Here is a 25,239-nt window from a genome sequence, read left to right as displayed (position 1 = left end):
ATATATATATATATATATATATATATATTGAAACATTCGCACTTATCCCGACAGTTCATTAATCCCAATTACCCTCGATAGCAATCGCATTCGACATCCGCATCATTTATCGGAAGCGACTAAATTCCTATGGTCGATAGAATCTACGTGGATCACGATCTACGAGGCATAAAAGGATACTAACCGCCGGTTAGCTGGTTAAAAGCGATCTAACGATCAATCTCGCGTGGAATACCTTTCTACCTCCGATACTTGTTGAGCAACGTGAATACAATATTTTTATCAAGTTCAATTATTTAGCGGTCTAATAATAAGTAACGCGAACAATCATGTCTCACTATAAATAATATTTCCATATATATGAATATCTCAGAATATTCACGTTTTTTATTGAAAATTTCAAAATTGTATTCAAACAGTTGCTTGAAATTTAATTAGACGAAGCTGAGTTTTTTATTACGGAAATGTTATTTCAATTTTCGACAAAGAATAGATACATTGAATATTCCCGAATTTATTATTAACCGTCCAATTCTCAACATTCTTCACACTCTTTTGACATCAGATTATCAACTAAATAGTAATTATTGAAATTGAAATATTGGCAAGTCTGTTTAATTCGTAATTGTGCTACTTGACAATTACGAATGACGCAAACCTAATTGAAAGTTCAATTGCTTCCTCGGCTAATAGCACCCGATTAGGGCAACGCTCTGCCTTTGCGAAGCAAGTACACAATATAGCTGATCGAGCTGTGAGAGATTACGTGATCAATAGCTGCGATTACGCTTGAGAGACACGTAAATAGATTCGGCTGGTTACGATAATAATGCTTAGACGATCGACGGACTTAATAAGGAAGACTAGACGTTGTCTAGATCCGGATTGAAGACTTTACTTAATGAATCGTGGACGCTCGTCGATCGAGGATCGACTTGATGAGAAATTAACTAATTGGCCAATTACGCCTCTGCCTATTGAGCATGATAAACGATTTTAATCCTCAATTCCGGAGAAATCGATCTAGCCTTCCCTTTGATTCCCATGAAAGATTTCTCAATACTATCTCAATACTCTCTCAACACTCGGAATTTAACGAGCGAATGATAGTTATCATTATAATTGAATTAGCGATATTCACTTCGACATAATTCGTCTTTCAATCGTCTTTCATTACGCTGATAAAAGAAACCGCAGGATACACAACTAAGATTATCAGGATTATCTGTATCTGCCATCATGATTCACAGCACAATCTCTCTTCGATTTGTTCTTCAAAATCCTTACATCTCCTCTGCCGATCAATATTTAATATATTAAAATAAAATATTGAAAGTGCCATTTTTTAAAATTTTTTAGGAAAAAAGAAAAATTTATTATCTGAAAAATTTACTTTTAAAATTACATAAAAAATTTTATAAAAAGTTACCATAAATTAAACTATAATAAAGATATGAGCAATCGGCCTCTATAAAAGTTTTTAATTATGTTCTAATTATAAAAAAATGTGTTACAATTTCAAAACGTTACAAGTCCAAAAAATGCAAATAAAACTGTGAGTTCTGTACAACTGTAATAATTAAGTAACTAAAAGACATTATAGTATGTGACAGAACATGGCACTTATAATCCATTTATATAATAAAACGCATTTGCAATTTGGTACAACGTTTGGCCATGCCACATTTATAGCTGATTTTGTATTTTTTAAGCGAAAGATAGATAAATAATATATAATATCAAAGATTCCATAGGGTATCCTGTATAAATATTTCAATCTTTATATGAATCGAGATAACGAGACTGCGTGAAGATTGTATAATCGAAAATATCTTATCCAGAAATGGCGTGATGGCACAACTTAGAAAGCATGATATGATCGGCATATATATACATACGCCAAGTAATATCAGGTGTGATCGTCCACGAAGATGGCAATCCGAGTACTTTATATAGCATATCCTATCGCGGTCGATCTAACACGAGAATAAACTGTAATGTATGCACAAGCAAAGTCAACGCTCTGAATAAAGACACCGAGTAAAACGAAAGTGTAGTTTATAGACAATGTGAGTGTTTAATCTTTAAACAACGTTCGAAAAGTACATTTACACTTAAAACACAATGTTTATCAAATCAACTATTTATATTGTCCAAGTAAATTAATTTTACAAAACAATTTCTGAAAATGTCAAAACTTTAATTAATCTATTTTATCTATTTGTTGTATCATAAATGTTTATCGTAAAGAAATTTTAAAGCAAGATTATTGTCGTCACCATATTGTAGTAATAAACTAGACAGTTTATCATTAATAGAACAATCAAGTGGTGTCAGCCGACAACAGCAAGTCGAGACATTTGAGGCACTTTGTCGTTCGTGACAAATAGCTATGATCAAATCACTTACCATGATACAAAGGGGATTAGAATTCGCAATGTCTCGTCTTCTCTCCCTTTCTCTACGTTATCGACTTTTAACATCAGTTTCCCGAGACTTTAATCGATGCGAATGATCACATTACGCTTATCTGCACGATACGTAATTTACGCTAATGTTTATCTTCGAATTACGCTTTGGATCGAACCGCTAGAAGGTTTTCATGAGTTCTAAACACACTGATATGAAATGGTTGTAATCTACAAATACTTTCCGCGATGATTATAATTTTATGTGCTCGCCTTAATTGACTCGATAATAAGTGTCTGGCGATAAAGTAATATTTTTGCTATACGAAAATTATCAAAGTAATGTAATGTAAAAATAAGAAAATTTTTTACAAAATTTGGATAATAATAACAATGTTCTTACAAACTAAAAATTTGTCTCAAATAATCAAATCTAGACATTCTTCTTATGAGACAATTTTTTTACATATGAAGGATTAAAAAATGTAATATTTTAACAGTCTCTAGAATCTAGATTTACAATAATAGACCAACTACTCAAGTTATATTCAATACAATATATTGAATGTAACTTGAAGAAAAATTTCGCCAATTTATGTAGAGTTAAGGAAGAGATCGTTTCATTATTAGGGCTTCTGACGTCGCATGAAGACTTCTTCACTTTTTCGCGAAGCCCCAACAAGCGAAAGTTCGTGTCCGTTCGTGTCCGCGAAAGTGGTAAATGTGATCCTTCTGCAATGCGGGGGTGAGTAACTCTATCCTCCGATAAAGAGCGTCGCGTCGATAGGGGTTGGCAAGTCGTCCCGTCGTTCGTAACGCGACACTTTTTCTATTATAGATATGCGTACATGCGAAGTGCACGTGAGGAATGATATTCGTTTTACACGCGGAAGAAATTAATATGCGCAACCGTGACGCGATCACAGAGACAAACTTAAATGTTATCGAGAAGTCGTTTTCGCTCCGGCAAACACTCGTTGCTTAAAATGTGGTTAACGCGATCGCACATTATGATTACATTTTGATCCGAGATTTTCTTGCAAATTAATGAATGCGATTATAGTAATCTTCCATTTATTGAATTCGAGATTGTAACACGCTTAAATTCATTTATATACCTCATGATATCTCAATTTATCTAAATATAAGTAACAAGATGTAAGTTTAATCAATTTTTAGAAAAAAATTTCCCAAAGAGATTTTTGATTTTCCAGATATTTCCCTCCAAATTTCTATAAAGCGACATAAAAAATCTTCAAAGAGTCAGTTTTGATATAAAACTTTTGGAATAAAATTTTCTATCTTTTTCTGAGAATTTTGAATAGATATTTTCCAAGTTTTTTTAAATATTCTGAATAATCTTCGAATATCTACGATTCTTATCAATTCTTTTTAGTATTATAATTGATGTAAATGTACTGTGAAACATTGTAAATAATTTATTATAGTCATTGAATTAATCAGACTAATAATCGCGATAATTTTGAAAATAAGGCCTGAGATAAGATATAGAAAATGGGTATAGAAGAATACGATCAAAAAGTTCAACCCACATGGCAATCAGTGAGCGTGGCTCATTACTCTCGTTAGGGAAGGGTTAGAGGGCGTTAAGCAACCTAATAACTGATTGATAATTACATTAATTAGACCTCGTTCCGTTTAAGGCATCCTCTCCAATGAAATTGACATTGGTTCCCTGTTTGGTTCCTAGGTCGTCCTAAACGATGTGAATTACCGGATTAATTGCACTAATGCTCTGTCGTCGTCACGATTTTTTCCGACCACACACGCCCATTAGTCACATGCGATCACTCTTCTCTCCGTTCCCATATAAAGGAACAAAATAATTCTTTTTTCAGAACGAGGACACGAGATTTTTAATTTTTACGCAATTGCGCTTAAATTCTTATGAATTAAAATGACTATTTAAATCTCTCTCTGAGATATAACAGCGGCTTTATTCTTGGCTTATGTCACGACTCGTTAATGATTTCACATATAGTAGATCAAAGTTACGCTATTATTCTAAAGTAGGATAAAATTCTTGCTATCGGAAATTTGAAAGCATTTAAACTGCATACAAACTGAAGAAGGTTGATGAAAAATTATCTTCTATTTAAAAATCGATTGCGTGCTATTTAACATCACGTGACGGAATATATCTCGCGATTAGCAATTTTTCAAGTATCCCATATATGCGTCGAACAGGTTACAAAGAAGCTCCGTGATCGGAATGCCAGGGATCTACTGTTTATCACCCGAGGAACAAAGCCGCCACTGTATCGAACTTCCATAGAGAAAGTATTGTAACGGGAGCATCTCGATGGAACAGAAGTACGTACCATGTTCATCAGCCTCTTGACCGGCTGATAGCCATCAGAGCATGCGATACCATCTCGATCGCGACTGATAGTATCGCATGCTCGTAACGTGAGTCTCACTTGAGTTCGAGTCTTGACTCGAACGCAGGTGCACGCGCAAGAACATAATTTGCTGTCATTGAGAGAAATCGGTATTTAAATACGCACTTGAAAATCTCACTGCTCATTCGCATTCTGATATTAAAATATCCCCGGATATTAAATACCTTTTGTAAAATTGAATTCTTAGATATTTTATGTGCAGCTTTCTCGGAATCCTCAATAATACCTTCTTTTCAAAACATCGCATTGATGATTTTTTTCGTATTTGATATTTTAACTACACTGACAATGAGAAAAATAGTTTATTTACATCAACAAGTCGTACAGGTTTGTTCTTCTTAACTAAAGTTCTTAGGTTCTATAGTTCATTTTTCTTCCTTTTCTCTTCACGTTGGAGAAAAAGAGAAAAAAATGAACCGTACAAGAAGTTCAGCTAAAAAGAACAGGCTTTATAATTACATGCATTTTGATTAAATCAAGCAAAATTTCTGACTACTACTATAACAAAACTTGAGATTTTGCAAAGAACGATTGATAGATCGTACTATAAGGATTTGTACTTTCATGTTTGTTCTATAAAACTTTTAGTTATACTCACTAGACATACGCAACATTACCAGAATTCTGTTTAACCTGAGCATTCCATATGTCTGTTTTCTGTTCCTGATTGCACTAGAACTCTCTTTCTCGTTTTCGTCAAACATATACCTATCTCACTTTAAGTTCCAAAAGTGTATACTAGTTCAGTCACAGAAAACCTTAGAGAAGACCTTAGAGATTTATAGCATTCTATTATTGTGCAAGTCAGCACGAGGCAAAGACAAAGACGAACATGTATTGTTTAAATTGTTTTGTGCATGTCTTGTAATATCTTATAATGAAGTGGAACGATCACTGGATTAGTCGAATCAATTAACAATAAGTCGTAGTATTATAATCTACCTGAATAGATTATAAAAATCAAAAAGAGGTTAAGAAGATCTAAGAAGTGGAACGAAATTATGTAGCATAATAGCTGATGAGAAAATGTCTTCTCTTCTTCACTAATATAATTTTAGGAAACGTTGTAACATTTTGAAGATTATTGTAATAGTTAATTTGGATTTCTGTATAGTTATATTGCAAGTACAGTTCATTAAAATAAAAATTTGAGCAACGAGAAATTCTGGTAAATTTAATAGGAAGAAATTAATTATACTCATTCGGTAACGCTATAATAAACAAGAATTCTGATTCATTCGTTTTTGAACAGAGATATAATAGTTACAATATTACTATGAATCTATCATATTTCCAATTGAGCCAATGAAACTCTTGTTTTAGTGGAATAATAAATATTAAAATATAGATAATATTTTTTTGAAAATTACATACATGTGTAACTTATAATTTATTTTTCCATAATCTAAAGCTTAATTTGTTAATTATTTAATTTTCGATTCTGTCATTAGTTACCTCGATCTAAATGTACATTACGTGTCTTGTATGAAATAGAGAATATGTTTGAATGGCAGTGCGATACGACGGAATTCCCATTCAGAATACACCAAGCCATTAACCCGTATAAAGTCTCGTCTAATCTTGTCTGCCTATCGGAGAGCCGCAATTAATCAACACCAGGCACGAAATCGCTATTAACCTGGCTCGCGAGTCGTGAATTCCGCGACACACTCGTAGTTTTTCGTCGCGGAACGAATACAAAGCGGCGATTACCTTTGTAGGATTAATACGCGAACGTAGACGGAAACTTCTATAAGAATATTTTAAAAGAAAGAGAATGCTCATTCAGCAAGCATGAGGAAGAAAATCATAACGGACATCAGTAATTAAGTGTTGTGATATCCACATAATTATCTTCGCTCGTGTGCAGGATAACACGTCAATTACGCGAGACAATTCTAACGAAGCTCAATTGCATCTTTTGGCCGGCGCGTTCTCTACGTTCGCAAGGATTCTCCTTCAAACCAACTTATAGTTGCAGCCGCAGGATCAACATCCACGGGGAGCTGCTGTCGTCAATTAGTACCGTGGAATCTGTAGTCAATTATGCGTCACGTCGGTGCGGATTAACTTGTCCGCGCTTAGATATATCGAAATAACGTGTAATTTATCATAACTGAGATATTAGATTCAGCCACGAACATCTCGTCGCCCATAGAAAGCAGCAAAACATTGCAAACAAGACATTTACTAACTGTAACGTTTTAATTACAATGTATTATCGTATCTTAAAATTTTGTGATTTTCGAGCAAAAAGCAAAGATTGTTATTTCTACTTCGTACATTTTTTAAATCACATGAAATATTAATTTCTTAGTGAGAAGAAATACGCTCGATCGATTGATTAATTTTCGCATGGATAGTTGATAAAAAAAGACCGAGAAAAAAAGCGTAAGATTGCTATCCTTCTCGCGTTTATACAACAAGCTTGATAAGGCACGGAGCAGTCACGCTTTCTAAATCTCGCTTACTATTGATCCCTCTTTGTTAGCTTTTCTCGATAGATTTTTGTAACTAATGATAGCGTAAACATCATCTTGTTGCTTTAATAACCGTCGAAGAGATAATAAATTTAAAAAATATTACAATTTCTAGAAAATTCAGTTTTTTTTTCGTATTACTGGGTCATTGAAACTACACATTGAGAAAATAAACAATTTAAAATATGAATAAACGTAAGAACACTTAAAAAAAACTCTTGCTTATTCTTTGATCAATAAAAATTCAAAGAATAAAAAATCTGGAAACGGTACCTCATTTTTTTTATTACTATATATATTTACAACCGCATCGTATTCATTTTGATATCAGCATCCTTCGAAGGAAGTGACATTTCCTGCGAAAGGTATCCTGTTAAACGTTTATCGCGTTACAAGGAATACCAAGAAATACCAAGGTGTAAAGTTGATTATTAATTAACAAATTAAATGGACTTGTTGCAATCAAATGATCGAGACATCCGGGTTTTTTTAAATTAATACTTAATTAACATTGGATGTTTCTTTTGCTCCACAAATGACGGTTCGAGAAGACTACAGGGACTACCTTCATAATCGATTCGACTCTACTTAAGCTGTTCATGATTCATCTTGTCTAAGACGTCTTACTAGTCTTACTACTTGCGTAATGTCAACGAATATGCATATAGTTAATGGGGCGCAGCATCTCGCTCGCATTGCTGGAGATGGCCGGCTGGATGTAAATCGATCAGACCTGTCACGATAGACGGAACAACCACACATTCCGCTATCCTCGCACTTCCACGAGATTATAAATAATCGGTTTAAGTGCGCCCGTCCGTAAACTGCCCCTCGTCTTGCGCTCGGAAGCAACACCTACATCGTACAATTCACAACATCATCCATCTAAATCTTACGCAGTCTACAGAGATAGGAGAGAGAAAACGTGATGCACGTTAAGAAATCTTTACTACTATTTCAGTACCCGCGCACTTTGGAGAACTTTCAACCCTTATAAAGAAATAATAAATAAATAATAAAATGCACGGAAATATCAAGTCTATAGTTCATATCTCTCTATAATTAATAGAAAACAATTAAAATTTTGAAACTACACTTTACACGCGCAGAAACCCTGTCAAGTCTAACAGGTCATATGTTGGGTGCACCTACCCCAGTCAAATACGACAAGCTATTGATTGGTTCACTCGGCACTCCTCTCGTTTGCGAATATAAACGGGAACATTAACCACGACGTGAAACAAGTATTATTAATATTATAAAAAAGGCAAAATAAGAGTAATTCAATGCGCAGTTCAACCGGAAATGTCGCCCATGGGAAGTCCGCAATGCGATACGCTCCCGCTGCCCCAGCCCCTCTCCCTCTCTCTCTCTCTCTCTCTTTCTCTCTCTCTTTCTCTCTCTCTCTCTTTTTCTCTCTCATTTCACAGATATTTCATCGTTACCTTTTCTTCCCATATCCGACATTGTCAAGCTCGACGTGTCTGTACGTCGCGTAGGTGGCCATAGCAATTTTCCCAGGAGCTAACCCGACCTAGGACAGTTCCACGAACAAGATACCTCTGCGCGACTCCGAAGCAGCCAGGCCTTCTCGTTAAGGGTTATCTCTCTTCTGCAGTACGGAAAAATCCAAACGCAAAGTGAATCCAAATAGATGGATTCTTTTTGTCTTAAACTGTCTTCTTTCACGGCTCCAGAGATGATCGCGATCTCCGACAGATGCGAGTGTTTGCGATGCTCGCAATGTCGGTGCTGCGAGTGCGGACGAGAAACTGACGGTCGAACCAGGATCCAGCCAGTATATAACGCCTCCTCCACCGGTGCCTCGTGCCCGTCTCTCTCTCTCTCCTTTTTCCTATGTCTCCTTCTCTATTTCTCTTCTCTCCCTTCCCAACGAGAGTTCTCGCGACTCGCCACTTTCCACCGCGAATACCCCGGCAGTGCCGTATGTACTTACTTCCACCCCCGTCCGCGGACCAGGAGAGTCGACGACGCCGACGCCGAGCATCGTGCATTCACCTCAATCAATACGCTCAGCGAACCAGAGAGAGGAGAGAAATAGAAGAGAGAGAGAGAGAGAGGGGAGGCTGAGGAGAGAATCCACCGGCGCGTAGTTCGTTGCACATGCATGCTGCACGTGCGGACACGCGGAGGGTAATGAGCAGGGACCGGAAGGGCCCCAAAAGGGCGCGGAACAGCTCCCCCGGAGGACGAAGGGTGGAAACGCTTTTTGATGACAATCTTTTGCTTCGATTGCACGCGAAAGATTGGGATCTCTTTTTTTTCCATTTTTAAAGGTAAATAGTACGTGATTTTTTTTACGTACTCAAATTCGGGGTGAACAGAAAGAGATGAGAGATAAGAGAAGAGCAAAACGAGATGTCAAGAATATTTAAAAGTTCCCAGCTTCATAATATTCAATTTTTTTATTCGTACTAATGTACTTTTTTTATTGTACTTTATTTATATAGGTACTAAACTTTCGAATTTTATGTCGGAATTAATATTTTCAATTACATCTTTCTTAATTTTGCTCGAAATCGTATTTCTTGTAAGTGATCGCGAGAGTTCAATGATCCATATGTTTCTTTTTAAATTAGACAGATATGTATTACCAAATTTTGAAATAGCCTTATTTAGTTCATATCGTGCAAATAATGTAATGATGAGGGGATTAATGGTAGGAGATAATGATAGGAGATTAATGTAGAAACCTTTAATATTTTTCACAGAGTATAACTCGCAAAATATACTATTGGAAGGTTGTATTTATCGAAATTACCGCAGCTAGTGTTCAAACAGGACGTTGGACGGAAATGTAACGAATGCCGCCTTCATATGATTTCGCGATTCATGGTCAACAAAACATAAAGTCAGCAAACAGTAGATTGCGGTCAGTCTTGATGCGTGTTTTCTCGAGGCGTTACTCGAAGCGGATATGACCTGAGGATCGTCGCGACATACACTGTGTTATAAATGGTAGATAAACGCCGATGGTATGTCGCGTGTCGCGTTGTACGCGATTGAAAATTTAATACGCAAGTACGGAACAGAGCAATGACTCCATAAGAATAATATGATCCATGCTTAGTAGCGTATATCGATGTATTCTATTATCGGACTTCCTAAATATGTATAGATTCAATATAATTTGTTATTTCAATAATTTTTGAATTTAAGGTTTCTCACAAAATTGAATACATTTGAAAACGATTGAAAAATTTAATACACTAGGCATAAATAAAAGTTAAAACGGAAAAACGGAAAAATTATGGCAAGTTATAAATCCTTTAGATCTTAACAAATATTTTATCTTATTAGCACATAATTAAGTAATAAATTAATTGCGTTATTATTAATTATATATATTCACTGTAAGAGTGAAAAATGTACAAACAATAACCGCTATCGCTACTCACTGTCTGCATCTGTCTTCAGTTCATAGAAAATATTGTATTTCCACGAGATATTATCCAACGGGCAGATATAATTACATATTGCAACTTTATAGCGTGTGGGTGGCAGGTAAAAAAAAATGACGTCACGTATCTCTACGCCCGCATTCGCGAGTTTTAGCCACAATCGAGAATTCTCGTTTTCTCAACTAGGAAGAGACACGCGACGTGTGAAACTTTGTCTGTTTTATCGTTCTCATATGCAATTGCATCTCCGTAGCTATACGTTTAATAAACTTTTCAGGCTAAAACTTACGGAAAGCTGATTTACACAAAGGAATATAAACTGCGAATGATGAAACACGAGGAAACGAACGGGGCTTCCGTCAGGCTGTTTTTCGAGGGTTTCACCAGCTGCACCCCTTCGAAGAGGAGACTAACCCGTAAGGGTTGGTCGATCCACGCGTCACGACACGTCACGATGGGGGCGTCCTCAGGGAATGTTTCTCTCGTATCCTAAGCGCTGCTTGCGTAATTGACCGATCAAATTGCCGCGGTCCCTTTACGACGGATGATAGAAGCATCGGAATTACCGAGAATTGAGTTTGAGCCAGCGACAAACCGGCGATTCACCCTGTCTGGAACTTTGTCATGCTTCGATACACGCGTGTCTGATATAATAGGATGAATTTTACGCGTGTGCGGGCAAAGTTGTGTGAAATTATTCAAATCCCGATGTGTCGCGCGCCAATTTGCATTCCTTACAAACAAATTCTTTGATAATGAAATGCGGATGATGACAATGATGATTGGATGTTACAAATGTCAATTTTGACATTTGTAATGAGTTTAGACATTACGAATTCATAAAACTTGATAACTCATTTTATCAAGCAATGAAATGGTATAACTGAATGCATAAATATTAATCTTATTCTTTCCGTCGTAATATAAGTATTACGTATAAATAATCGCTTGAAAATATAAGATTATCATAGTTGTTAATTCCGCATTTAAGAAGATCCTTAAACTCAAACTCCAATGAAATTGTTGTTTTATCGATAAAATATAACACATCTTTATATACTCCTACATCAATATCGCACAAACACATATACACAAATTTTTGTAGAAATGATAGCGATATTTAATTAGAGAAACGAGTTTGTTATAGGAACAAAGAAAAAGAATGCCAAAAAAAGGATGACGTGATATTATAGTTTGATAGAAAAATGGATCGATCAGTTACTATTGCGAATAATTTTTCATTATTCGTTAATATAACAAATAATACAAATGAAAATAATCAGTATTGTTAGCAAATAAAAGTCTATCAAAAAATAAGTTAAGTTTTACATAAAGTCTAATTCCAAGACATTGAGAGAAAGGATTTTGTCAATTTAACAACTAGTACCTTTAACAAATGATTTGTAGATATTGACAACAATTATTGTTTTAATATGTATTTATTGTGATTGATGCTAGTCATTTCAATATCTGTTATTCCAATCAATTGTCAGTAATAGAAGCAACGTTATGTAAAACTTCATCTATTTTTAGACTTTTATATGCTGATTACAATACTGATTATTTTTATTTGTTCCATGTATTTGTTACATTAATGAATAATGAAAAATTATTTGCAATAGTAACTGATCGATCCGTTTTGTTACCAAATTATAATATCACGTTCTTTTTTTGTCATCCTTTTCTTTGTTCTTATAACAAATTCATTTCTCTTAATATGTTGTTCCTTTGTGTAATTTATTATAGTTTGCAGCCTTCAATATCATAAATATAGATTGCAGAGCTTTCATGTTAAGCAAATGTTGTCCAGGCTTAATAGCTCTAGATTTCATTTTGGATTAAGAAATAATTTAAAAAACTTACAGTTTCAAAAATTTTTGTCGTTTTCTCGGCATAAAGTTCCAAGTTGTAAACATTTATTAATATGTATACTTCAAAATCTGAAGGATTTTCAAATTTATAAAAGTAATATATACAATATCGTTCTACAAAAATTATTGCATTCAATCGATAAAACAGACGATTTTAGACTCCCCTAGAAAGCTCAAATGAACTCTAAAGTTGTTTGTATTATCGATTAAACGCAATAATTTTTTTATAACAATTATTTTTTCCTCTTTTATAGATTTGAAAATCCTTTTCCAAGATTAAAGTATACTGTTTCTTAGTTCAATATGACGTCAGAGCTGTCAATATCATAATATTTCCTTGATATAAAGGCGTTGCAATCTGTACTTACAAAATTGTGGTCCACAGACTAACAACACACTGTTTACACGGACAAACAACAGTTCTTATAATTGAATCTAAACATCCAATGTGTCGCATTTTATCGATAAAACAGCAATTTCAGAGTTCAGACTTCACTTTAGGATCAACTTTAAAATTATATTTCATATTATATTTCTTAGCTTTATAATTGTCATCTTAAAAATAATTATCTTTATGAGTTATTATATCTTGATAAAATGCCTCATTATTTTAATAAAAACAATCCTTATCCGTTTACAACGAACTTAGAACATTTGATACTCAAAATTCTTTCAAGATTTTAATTCTATGGACTACTACAGTGAGACTTAAATATATATATTCAATAAGCGATTATTATAATTTATGCAAGTAATGTCTGAATAATTTTATTTCTGTAGACCGAGTGAACTTTATGTATTGAAACATTGAGAATGATCCAATCGAGGTTAAAACGTCTATATATTATATATTTTATATTTCTTATTTTTGTTTATTATTTACGTTGAATAATTTATTAAATTTTTGTTCAATATATCTTTTATAAATACTAATGATATAATTTTTTGGGTTCGTAGCTCTCTTTCGTTATACTAAATTGAAAATAAGATTTGAATGACTATAAGAAACGTGAAAATATTGCATCATTTGTGCTCGCGTAAAGTTATTTTTAAATGTCAAAAATATAAAAGCTTTATTAAAAAATTCCCTCATTAACGCAGTCGATGCACGGTGCGATAACATGCGAAACCCGTTTCGTTCGCGGCACACGTGCACTAACTGCACTGCGCCCATTATCGTTTCTATGTGCTTCTTAGAGTAAGTTTAGCATCGGGCTTTATGTTACCGGTCTGTACAATGTTATTTTAACCGCGGACGAAAAAGATCGATAAAATGTTTAAAATGTTTCAACATTGATAATTTTCCTGCAAACGATTAAAAATTATATTATAAATGTAAGAACGTATCTTTTTATTTTAGTTTTCAATTAATTTTACTTTAAAAGCTTTTTAATTGGCAGGCTATTTTACAGAATAGTTTAAATATTTTTAATCAAATAATCTTTGAATCAATCACTCTTGTGAAATCTTTTTTTTTATTCATTGTTGTGCTCTATTTTCAGTACCTAACTACAAATACTTAAAAAATACCTAATCTTTGATGATAAAATGACGTCTGCTTTAACGTTATTTTTACATCAAAATGATGTTGACAGTTTATTTGTTAGGTATGATCTATATATTTTATATGTCTGCACGTAATATTTACTTATTATACATTTATTTTATACGCACATAAATATTTTATGCCGATAACTTTAATGTATAAAATACAAAGTAACACTTGTAAAACCATTCTAGTAAAAAATTTTTCATGCATGAATATGTATAAACATACATAAATATTCATAAATATTCATAAATATGTATAATAAATATGTATAATATATGAAATATGTCCATACATGTTCATATATTCATATATCCCTCTCTTTTTTATAAAATTAAGAGAGGATTTCTATTACCTCTCTTTTAGTGTAATAGAAATATTAATGGTAATGTGAAAACATTAAAAATAATTAAAAAGGCAAATTTTCACAACTTGTTTTAGAAAAAAACAAATTTGAAAAAAATGTAAAAAAATTACTTACATATAATTATATTATATATAAAATTATGCATAATTGTGTACAAGTAATTTTTTTACATTTTTCTAAACTTGTTTTTTTTCCAAAACAAATAATGCAAAATTATTCCTTTAATTTTTTAAATGTTTTTGCATTATTATTATTATTTCTATTAAAAAGTAATTTTACAAAAGAAAAAGGAATAGTATGAACATGTATGAACATATTTCATATATGATTATACATGTTTATGAATATTTTGTAAGTATATTTATACATATTTATACATACTTATGCATGAAAAATTTTTTACTGGACATTAATTAGTTTTATTTAATAATCATTTTTAAAAAATAATACAATACAACATAAAATGCTCGAATAAACTAAATAAATTAATAATGTAAAATGCCTACAAAGAGCCACACAGTCTGAGTGAGTAAATAAATTATAATTATCTGAGTGTGTAAATAAATTAGAATAATAACATAAAAGAGAAATCGTGAACGTTTCGACTTTAATTTTTTAGATCATCACAGTACAATTTGGGTAACGGTTTTTAATATCAAATCAAATAAAGTTAAAATAGAAATTATAATCAAAGTAATAAAATATACTCTATGACTTGATAATAAATTGATTTAAAGATATTGGTGCTAATTCAAGATTAATCTTTTAAATATGATGATCTCAAAATGTAATACAAATTTGTAGTGATTATAAAATTGTCTTAGTGCAGGAAAATCCAAACTAAAATGTGATATACATATATACACATACTGGTACACAAGAAATGATACTTAGGTATACACATAGGTATTAGTAAAAAAGTATCTCAGTACAGTTTCCTAGATACATAAATTCATACTTAATTAATCATAGTACTCAGGAACTGCACACTGATTTTATTCCGAATAATCATTCAAATATATATTTCTCACCTTGATGTATAGACGTAAAGAATCTATGCGGAATCTTTGGTTTAGTATCTGAGATAGATAAATGTTAACCGAGGATGAAAAAGAACTGACGACATATCTCGAATGTCGGTTTTGTCAACGAGATATGTTGAGTGAGAGTTTTTTTAAATCGTATTTTTAATTCGTAAATCGAGAAAATCCTTCCTTTAATATACTTATTAATATACTTTAAAGAGAAACGAACTATTTATAAGAACGACAAAATATTTACATATATCGCAATGGAGTCAATAATCGTGCAAATTCGAGTCGGTATTTTGTCTGGAACGTCACGTCTGGATTGCACGTTCCCTGTGCGCACCGAGCATTTGCGTGGCCAACCTTATTTCCGCCGGACGATAAAGAATACCGAGACTGAGATTCTCGTTGAATCCGCAGCTGTAGATCTTAATGTAACATATACACGGACATAGTCTTCCCCATGAAACAACGTTTCCTGTACCTCTGAGAGCGGAAGTTTTCGTAAACATATCGCCAGAAAACTCGTTCCTTCTGTCTAGCGAACTATCATCTGATAGTTTGCTAGACCTAAGACCAACAAACACCTCATCATTTCCGTAAATCGAAAGGCACTTAGACGAATCAAATCTTTCCTGTTAACTTTACGTAATCAAAGTAATTGCGCACAAGAATAACCGTAGACCTGCAACATCTACACGTTGAGATTAATGTTAAAAAAATATAAAGTTTATATTACAACGATTTTATTTTTTATTCATAGAAGTGCACGAGATGAGATGGTTCAGTTTTACTTAGCCATCTTCTGCTATCTTCGTAATAATTAAGTGCATAAAGATGATGCAACAAACAAAATGAAAATGTGATGATTTAGACAAAGTAATTATATACAAAAAACAGATCTTATGTTTCATATATAATATGTCTTTAAATTATAACTTTTTCTATTGTATTTTGTATTGTATTCTATTGTATTTCTATTGTATTCTATTGTATTATTTTTTATTCAAAAAAACCATGTATTTTACAAATAAATACTAATTCGATACGTGATTAACTCGCACTCGCAACATACTGAATGTTAGCAGTTGAAGTGTACCATAGAATTTTCACGATAAATCTCAATACAAATCATACCCTAAAAACTCCATGGACGATGATTAATATCACAAAATAATACATTTTCAAATATATGAATATAAATATAAAATGTAATTAACAGACTACTATATTAAATAAATTAATGAAACCTCGGAAATTGCCTCTCTTTCTGTAAAAGTAATAAAATCGCTAATTGTAGTTCACCCAGAATTTTTTTTTTTTCGATTAAGTTCGCTTCTCTTGCGGAACGGCAAACGAAACGCGGTTTCACACCCGGTTTCCGTTTCGAGGCGGACGCACCGCGTAGCGCAGACACGAGCAGGGATGAGCGCATCGCAGCAGCAGAAGGAATGCAAGAGCCCAGGAAACTAAAATACAGCGAGCTAACATTAGACGGACGCGATAGGCATCCGCGATATTTTATTTTTACGATTATGCTGCATTCCCTCTTCCTCTCCCGCTTTAAAAACCTGACCATAAGAAAAGTGACGTTTTACCAATGATACATTATGTCGAAATGTCATTGGCCCCGGAAAAGAAACAGACCATAAAGGAAGAAATTCGTGCCGCCGCGCTGTGAAAGAGTAAGTCTCTCGAGCGGGTCAAAAACATTTTGTAGGAATTGCACATATAAGGAGTAATTAATTTAGCTAATTAACTCACGCGAACGTAGCTCGCGTGGCGATCTATCTCGAAAAGATACTAGCGTGTCAAGATATAATGAGACGTAATTGCCAATATTGTACATTTGACTATTGAATGTACGAATATGTTATTTATGAAGCGTAACGATTATTATGCTGCAGGTGCTATATTTCATAAATATAGGTAATTCAATCTTCGAGCAGATTACAAAGATTTTCTTGCTACTAGGCGAATAAAATAAAATAAGCTAAGAGCGAATAAAAAATACAGATCAAGGACATCGAATCCTCGGACAGTGACGATCTATAAGCGTCGTTGTTTCAAGAGACCACCGGGAAGAATCGGTTCGAGGGCGGCCTTCGTGATGCTTCAGTGGAGCGAATGAGCATTAGGCAATCGAATCCGCCCGTAAATTGCGTCGTAGAGTAAGCAACGATCTTGCGTCAATGTCAATCGACGGAAGACGAATCATCTAATTTTGCAACGGACGATTAATAACTAATCGACGACGATGACGACGTCGACGCCGATGCCGAACAGTTGATGGCGCCGACATACTCTTCGTGCGATCGGATCGTAAGAACGTTCCTTAGTGTTATGCGTTTATAAGCCAATGGGCTCCGTACGTCTCCGTAATAGCACAGATTTCTTGCGTGTTCACGGTAGAGGTCGATCAGAAGATGGCTCGATGGCAAAGATCTCGACAAAGACTTTTTAATAAGATGATATAAAAGGCCAGTTCTTTTTAGCTCTTCTTGCAACTTTTAGCAACTTCTTGCAATGAAATATCATGTGAAATAGGGTAACCCCAGCAAATTCGTCGCGATTTACGTCGCAGAAGTCAGAAAAGATAGAAAGAGATGGGGGTAATTTTCCCGCAACTACTCTGCCTTTATGTTATTATTGTGTTATGATTTCAGTTTCTTACTGTTAATATCAATGAAATTATTGTGAGTTGAATCGATTTGTTACTGTGTTAAATAGCGCCATCATAAATTACAATCTACATAAAATGATTATTGTAGGCCGTGTAAAAGACTTAGTGGTTATTTCGTGATACATGAGTGTAGAGGAATAAAGCATGTTGTATAACAAAACACAAGTACTTTGCTCTTGTACTCTTTGTTTAATTTGTTTTCTTGTATATTCACCTGTTTGAAAGATATGACATTTTTAACGAACGAGATTTATGTCAAAGCATACAAAGTGCGCAGATTGAATTCAGTGCATTAAATACAATAAACGCATTATATGAAATATGTAACCTCATGTCATAACACTTGTAATACATGTGGGAAGATTGTAATTATTGTTTATTACTTCGTATACGTATTTATCATTCTTATTCCTTAATAAAACTTTTTATAAAATTTTATAAATTATTGTGTCTTTTACGTCTTATTTATATGCATTATTTGTAAATTTTTTATGAGCGATACATACCCCCCCCCCCTCTCCCTCCTCCTGTAAGTAGCCTATATCCCACTTCTATGGGAATATACGGCAGATATACGGCAAAAATGCAAGGGTTTAAAAAAGTTCTTTTTTTAACCCTTATACGAAATATAAATATTTCGGATTTCTAATATTTTTTTCATAATAGACAGTACAAAGTTTTTACTGATATAGTTCGTTTACCTTAAACGTAGTAAATAATACTTAATAAATTAAGTTTTTGATAGGTGCAGCATATATACCGAAATTACCCTATATTTTACAGATACGGAAAAATGTACAGATACGGAATTATTTTGTACTTTTTTAAATATTGATTTTTTTACTAGACTAGTTTTTGTGATAATTGGAGGTGTTAAAAAAATCTTATTTATATATATAATTACAACTCTGTAAAATGAAGAGAGAGTAGCAAACAAATTTACGAAATTGTAGAATATATTGTGCAGAATATATCTATAACAGAAAACAATTTTAATTCTTTTTAATCAATTTCATTTGTTTTAAATAGATCAATACATAAATTAATTCATCACTATGAGATTAAGAGGACAGTAAATTTTTTTGAAGATGTGAAACGCATTTTATATTATCCTCAACGAATTCATATTAATAATGTACTATAAATCATATTAATTTCTCATTTTAAATGCACAAATTGTTGAAGATTTATGCGATAATAAACGTCCGTATAATAAAGAATTCTCACAAGATGAATATATTCACATGATATATTCAGTTGGAATTTTGTTTTATTTTCGGATATTTGCTCTAAATAAATTATAAGATACTAAAAATATACGCGACATTTACGACGTTGAAAGACAGCATAATTTGATCAACAAAATCTATAAACCAAATAATGTGGATATGAGTCGTCCTTGAGCTGTTATAAAAGGAAAGGGAAAGATACAACCAGTCCTGCAGTGCAACTCGCAATTTTGCATTGATATTTATATTACAGTCACATTATTGACATAGCAATTATGCGTTCAATATTTCTGAACTGACTTTTTACTCATGCCTATACTGAAAGAAAAGATTGGTTGCAGCAGCCAATTTTTGCATTAGCATATTCATGACATCAAGGATTTCGATAGGTTAACGCAACAAAAAATTGCTACAACTAATTAAAAATGCTATGCCATATTCAGCTAATCTTTTCTTTCAGTGTAGCAATTAACACGCCGTTTACTAAAGGATTTATACTTCTTGACTTTTGTACACATCATTTCCTTTATTACAACGCAAAATTTTTATAAAATAAAAATATTTATTTTTTGTAATACAAAATATCTTTCTCTCTTTTTTGATTCTCTCTTTTTATATTATATACAAGGAGGACCATTTTAATTTATTCAGTCGATTCTTTCAAAATCTGTAAGTTTAAAACAAAAATGTTTCAGACAAAAGTTTTATGACTTCAAAGAGGAAAGAAGCCCGAACAGAAATAAATCTAGCAAAGGTGAGTCAAGAGCCTAGCCACTAGAGATAGTACCGATTAGATAAGTTTTCTAACTTGTCATTAGACAGATTTCTTAATATGAAAGAAATTGTCTAGTGACTGCTTAGTCATTAAGATATAAGACTAAAGCCGGAAGCACAATGGAAAGTATAGACAATAGAAACAAGATATATAATAACAAATTTCAACTTATCAGAAAATCATATATACTAGAGTAGACACTTTCTGATTACAATATTTTAAGTAACCTGGGTTTAAGAACATCTTCTCAAAGTCACCAACTTCCTTTCCCCTTAAAGCCATAAAACTTTTGTCTAAAATATTGTCTTAAATTTTGAGAAAATTGATTGGATATAAAATTAAAATGGTCCGCCTACAAATATATTTCAAATAAATGGATATTAATGGATATAAATGGATATAAATGAATATTTCCTGCATATTTCAAGATGTTTATATAAAATAACAATTTAATACAGCGCTATACATAAATTGGAATAAAAATTTTTAATCTTTCGTTAATATAATAATTTATCTTTGAATGTAGAATACACCTAAATTTCTCAATAAAAATATTTACAAATTATTGGTTTGTAGACGTGCCATTGGTATATAGGCTGCAGCAGCGGTTCGATAAATCTAAGCGTCATGGCACCATTATTGCTTTCGCCGATTTAGTATGACGAGATGAAGCGCCATTATGCTATTGGTCGTGGCCACACGCAGAGATAAACTATTCCTGGCTTTAATCCATCACGTTTGGATGTCCCAAGATGAGTTTTAATTCGCTGTTACATTTAACTGACTATTCGGCTGGCTTTTACGGTTTTCTCGGACCGTTCCGCGTTTCAATATTCCGTGCGATCATATTACAAGCGAATGAAAAAAAGAGATGTATAGTCTTGTATTCACCTATTCCGATTCGTGCGATTCGGTTCTTACATGATATCCACGCCGTATTCCTGAGTCCAGTACGCCATATCGAATTCGCGGAAAATCAATCGACGAACGTTACAGCTCGCGACTGCACACAAAGGTCGCAGAGAGTTAATTGAATTTCGTGCGATACAAGCGCGAGAGCTCTCTCTTGTATGGAGAAGCTTCAAACATTAGAAAGAATCGCTGCACCGATATTGGAGGAAAAAATGTAGTATTCTATTTAATTACTTAATATTTCGAAGAAAATGGTTTTTAAGAAGATACAAAATCTGCTGTTTGATAAATGGAACATATAAAGGAACAAAATAAGTATAAGAAGTGCGCGCGACTCCTATCAATTGGTTTCTTCCGCGCAACAATTTGTGAAGTAACTTTTGCGCTACGTTTTTGCAATATCTACGGATAATAAGCTTTCTTGTTAGAGCGTTGTGCACGAGATCTTGCACGTGTAGCCAGCACGTACACTCCACGCTCCATTCTCTTAACGGTTTCGCGATCTCGACGATGACTATTATGTTTGAACGGAGCAAGGAACTTCCGGTCACTGTGAGAATCCGCTGCGCCGAGAGTCATTTCCGTTATCGTTTCGCTTCTTCGTGAATATTCACTTTTCCTTACTGTCCCCATATCTCGCTTATCTCGCAATGATCGATTCTGAAAGGTCGCGATTCTGAAAACGCGCAATCGCAAGAACATTCGTATGCGATAACAGGTTAACAACGAATGTCCTCCCAGTGAATTAATTACATTAACAGTCGATTGACTGCCAAATGCATCATTTAATTATGGCGGTCTAACTAGTAATAATGTTTCAATTGCACACTGAAAGAAAAGATTGGTTGCTGCAAATTAGATGGTAAAATATAGCACAGCTGCAACAGCCAATTTTTGTGTTGTGTTAATCTATCTGCAATGGCAGTATAGAATTTCGATTGACTAATGATTGACGAACAAACAAAAAATTGGCTGCTGCAACCAATTAAAAAATGCTATTTTACTATTTAACTTGCTGCAGCAGCTAATCTTTTCTTTCAGTAAAACAATGCTGATCATTACACGAGTGATTATACAAGACACACACATATATGAAGTACATAGAATGTACTTTGGTGAGATAAAAGAGAGAATTTCTGGTTATCATGATTGAACTCTTTTATACTTAGAATGTTTAATGAACATAGAATTTATTTAGTAATGGTCAGATCTATAAAACTTACATTCACGTTTCTTTTATTAAAAAATTATGGGGTTTAATTAAATTTATCATCATCAAGCAATTCTGATATATTTAATAGCAAGAAATTAATCATATGCTTATCTGATAATTTCTAGAAGAATTTTGACTCGTTTTTTAACAAATATGCATACTGATTGAATCTATCAGTTTCAATTTATCAATCGATCTTTTTTTTTTTAATACAATTTCCAAATATACAAGATCTTTTTATTCTTTTATTTTTCTTTGAATTCTTTGAATTTAATCTGTTTTTACTATTATATTAGTTTACTGCAGTTTATTAAAAATACATTAGCATCGTATTATATTATTATATTATATTTATAATATGGAAAAAAACTCGAATGCAGTTAATAATTCGGCAAAATGCATTTTACAGGTGATTCTCCTACGTTAAATTAATGATTGTGCAGAAAGAGACGAAAGAAGATTGAGAAATGTTTACGGAAATGTGCACACGCGTTTCCTGTTTCCTCACGCATTTTCCTGTTTTCTTCGCGACGCGTTATTGTTTTCCCTCCAACTAAAGGACAAATAAAGATGAGATACATAAACAATGAAGAATAACGTTGATTTCGCTTAATTCTCGTTAGAGATGTTTCCGGGACTGGCGTCGTTCGTCTTTGTGACGATCACGGCGCGACACTTAGGAAGTTACGAAAGTGGCAAGTTATCGATCACAAACACGAAATGTCACGCAGACGAATTTCACGCTTTCTCTCTCTCTCTCTTTCTCTCTCTCTCTCTCTCTCTCTCTCTCTCTCTCCCTCCCTCCCTCTCTCCGTAAAAATACTTGCACTGAAAAAATTTCTGGCTGAAAATAGACGAATCATAATTTTCTGGTTAAATTTATTAAAATTCTAGTTGCAATAACCAGATATATTTCTGGTAAAATCTACTCGATTCTTATTCTTACCAGAATAATTATATTAATCATAATTTTAGTTACTTCAACTAGAATTCCAATAAATTTAACCAGAAAATTCTGATTTGTCCATTTTCCATCAGAATTACTATTTAATCGAATCAAACCAGTGTGTTATTCTTCCACTTACATCTTTATAAATGTTTCTCATAACTATAATAACTACACTGCGTGAGGAATCGTATTAAATTGTAATGTCAGGAGCGAGAAATCGAGTAAATGTACTTACGACCATTTACCCGCATGATGGTACATTATTGATTGCATTTTAGTATCCCAATGAAAGAATGGCGATCTGTAATTAACTCTTGTATTCAAGATTGCCGAGTAACTACCACTTCCTCGATTCCGGCATCACATCGATCATACATTGTGCACATGCATACGCAATCGACAATTAAAAAATATTTGCCATTTATCACACATGCATTTCATCGATGCATGGAGACGCTATGGGTATCCATCACGGTACGCGTAAAAAAAGGACCGTTTCGCATTCGTGCGTCCATCGATTTCCTCTCATCGAATAAAGCGCCGATCCGCGCGAAAAGACAGGACGAAACGCTCCGATGGCAGCCTTGAAGTCGAATACGGAAGACAATGAGCCTACGATCTTCGATGCAGTTACGCCAGTAACATCCGGCTACGTTTCGCGACGCGTTATTGTTCCTCCTCTGGCTAAAGGGCAGATAAAGGTGAGTTACGTGAACGATGAGGAATAACGTTGATTTCGCTTAACCCTCGTTAAAGACATTTCCGGAACTCGCGTCGTCCATCTTTGTGACCATCACGACGCGACGCGCAGGAAATTATGAAAATGGCAAGTTATCGATCACGAACACGAAATGTCATACAGATGTCGGATTTCTCTCTCTCTCTCTCTCTCTCTCTCTCTCTCTCTTTCTCTCTCGCAATAGTAATTGTCGTTTTTTCACCTGAACACCTAGTTCTCTATATATATAAAATACCATATTTCCTATAATTACTCCGATGTTGAAAACTCTCATGTACATCAACATGAATGTTCAGTGTATACACATACATAAGATTTTAATAAATTTTTATACTTAATTATTGTATTAATAATAAAGCCAAATGATGGGCTTACACTTGTTAATTTATTGGAGTAATTTCATATCGATTTCAACGCTAGCTAAGTTTTTTAAAATTTTTATATTCACCGCTGATGATTCCAAAATAGGATCGAAACGTAACGTTCGGAAATTTCTGTATAATTATAATTATAATTAATCCTTATATGTTTATTAATTAATACCATTAAATTCTTTACGCACCAATAATTGTGTTAACTCTTGATTGCCTGTGAATCTTTTTCTTATTAATTTTATTATTTTAATAAATTCTTAATATTTCATATCTTAGAATTAATCCGGAAATAAATACATTGAAACGGTTTTAGAATGTATGTTATCAATCTTTTCTCAATCTTAATTAACTTTCCAGAGTCATTGTGTTATAAATTATAATAATTCTGGGAAATTAATTAAGAATAGATTTTAAAAAACCTACAAAATTGCTTTGAGGCTTTGGTCCAGATGTTAGAGATGAGAGTATAGACGTTCAAGAAATTACAGAGAATTACTTATTGATTGGTGCTCCACATGATAGATTGATAGTGTTAGTATATTTAGCATCCAATATGCAGAGAAAAACATGGCAACGAAGAAATTCCGTTTCAATGCCTCGTAACGCATCTAATTACATACGGAATGACTTACAAGGTAACAAGAAAACTTGAAAACAAATATTTCTGATAAGATCGTTCACGTCATATCAAAAAATAACGACATTTTGGTGTTTTTTCCCAAACATAAACAGCCACAAGAGTTTTCTTATCTGAAATTAATATCTCAATAGATACCCTATACTGAATACTGTTGCATTTCGCTTTCTCTATTAATTA

The 25,239-nt window shown here is 33.3% G+C and overlaps 1 protein-coding gene across 3 annotated transcripts in view; it reads right to left on the bottom strand.

The window, feature by feature from the left end:
* Positions 1-25,239, bottom strand: part of LOC108692508 (microtubule-associated protein Jupiter) — a 130,548-nt gene that overhangs the window by 26,926 nt on the left and 78,383 nt on the right. Inside the window, exon 1 of one of the 3 annotated variants that reach the window (XM_018200797.1) lies at positions 8,757-9,064. The exons of the other annotated variants lie outside the window; for them this stretch is intronic. Within the exon in view, the coding sequence (XP_018056286.1) occupies positions 8,757-8,818 (62 nt within the window). The 5' untranslated portion in view covers positions 8,819-9,064. Of the gene's footprint in view, positions 1-8,756; positions 9,065-25,239 lie in introns of those variants that run through there. 3 annotated transcript variants of the gene reach the window in all.

Source organism: Atta colombica, unplaced genomic scaffold (genome assembly GCF_001594045.1).
Source record: "Atta colombica isolate Treedump-2 unplaced genomic scaffold, Acol1.0 scaffold73, whole genome shotgun sequence".
In the NCBI taxonomy this organism is placed as follows: Eukaryota; Metazoa; Arthropoda; class Insecta; order Hymenoptera; family Formicidae; genus Atta; species Atta colombica.
Note: the sequence above shows the minus strand (reverse complement) of the source record. Positions and strands in the feature narration are given on the sequence as shown.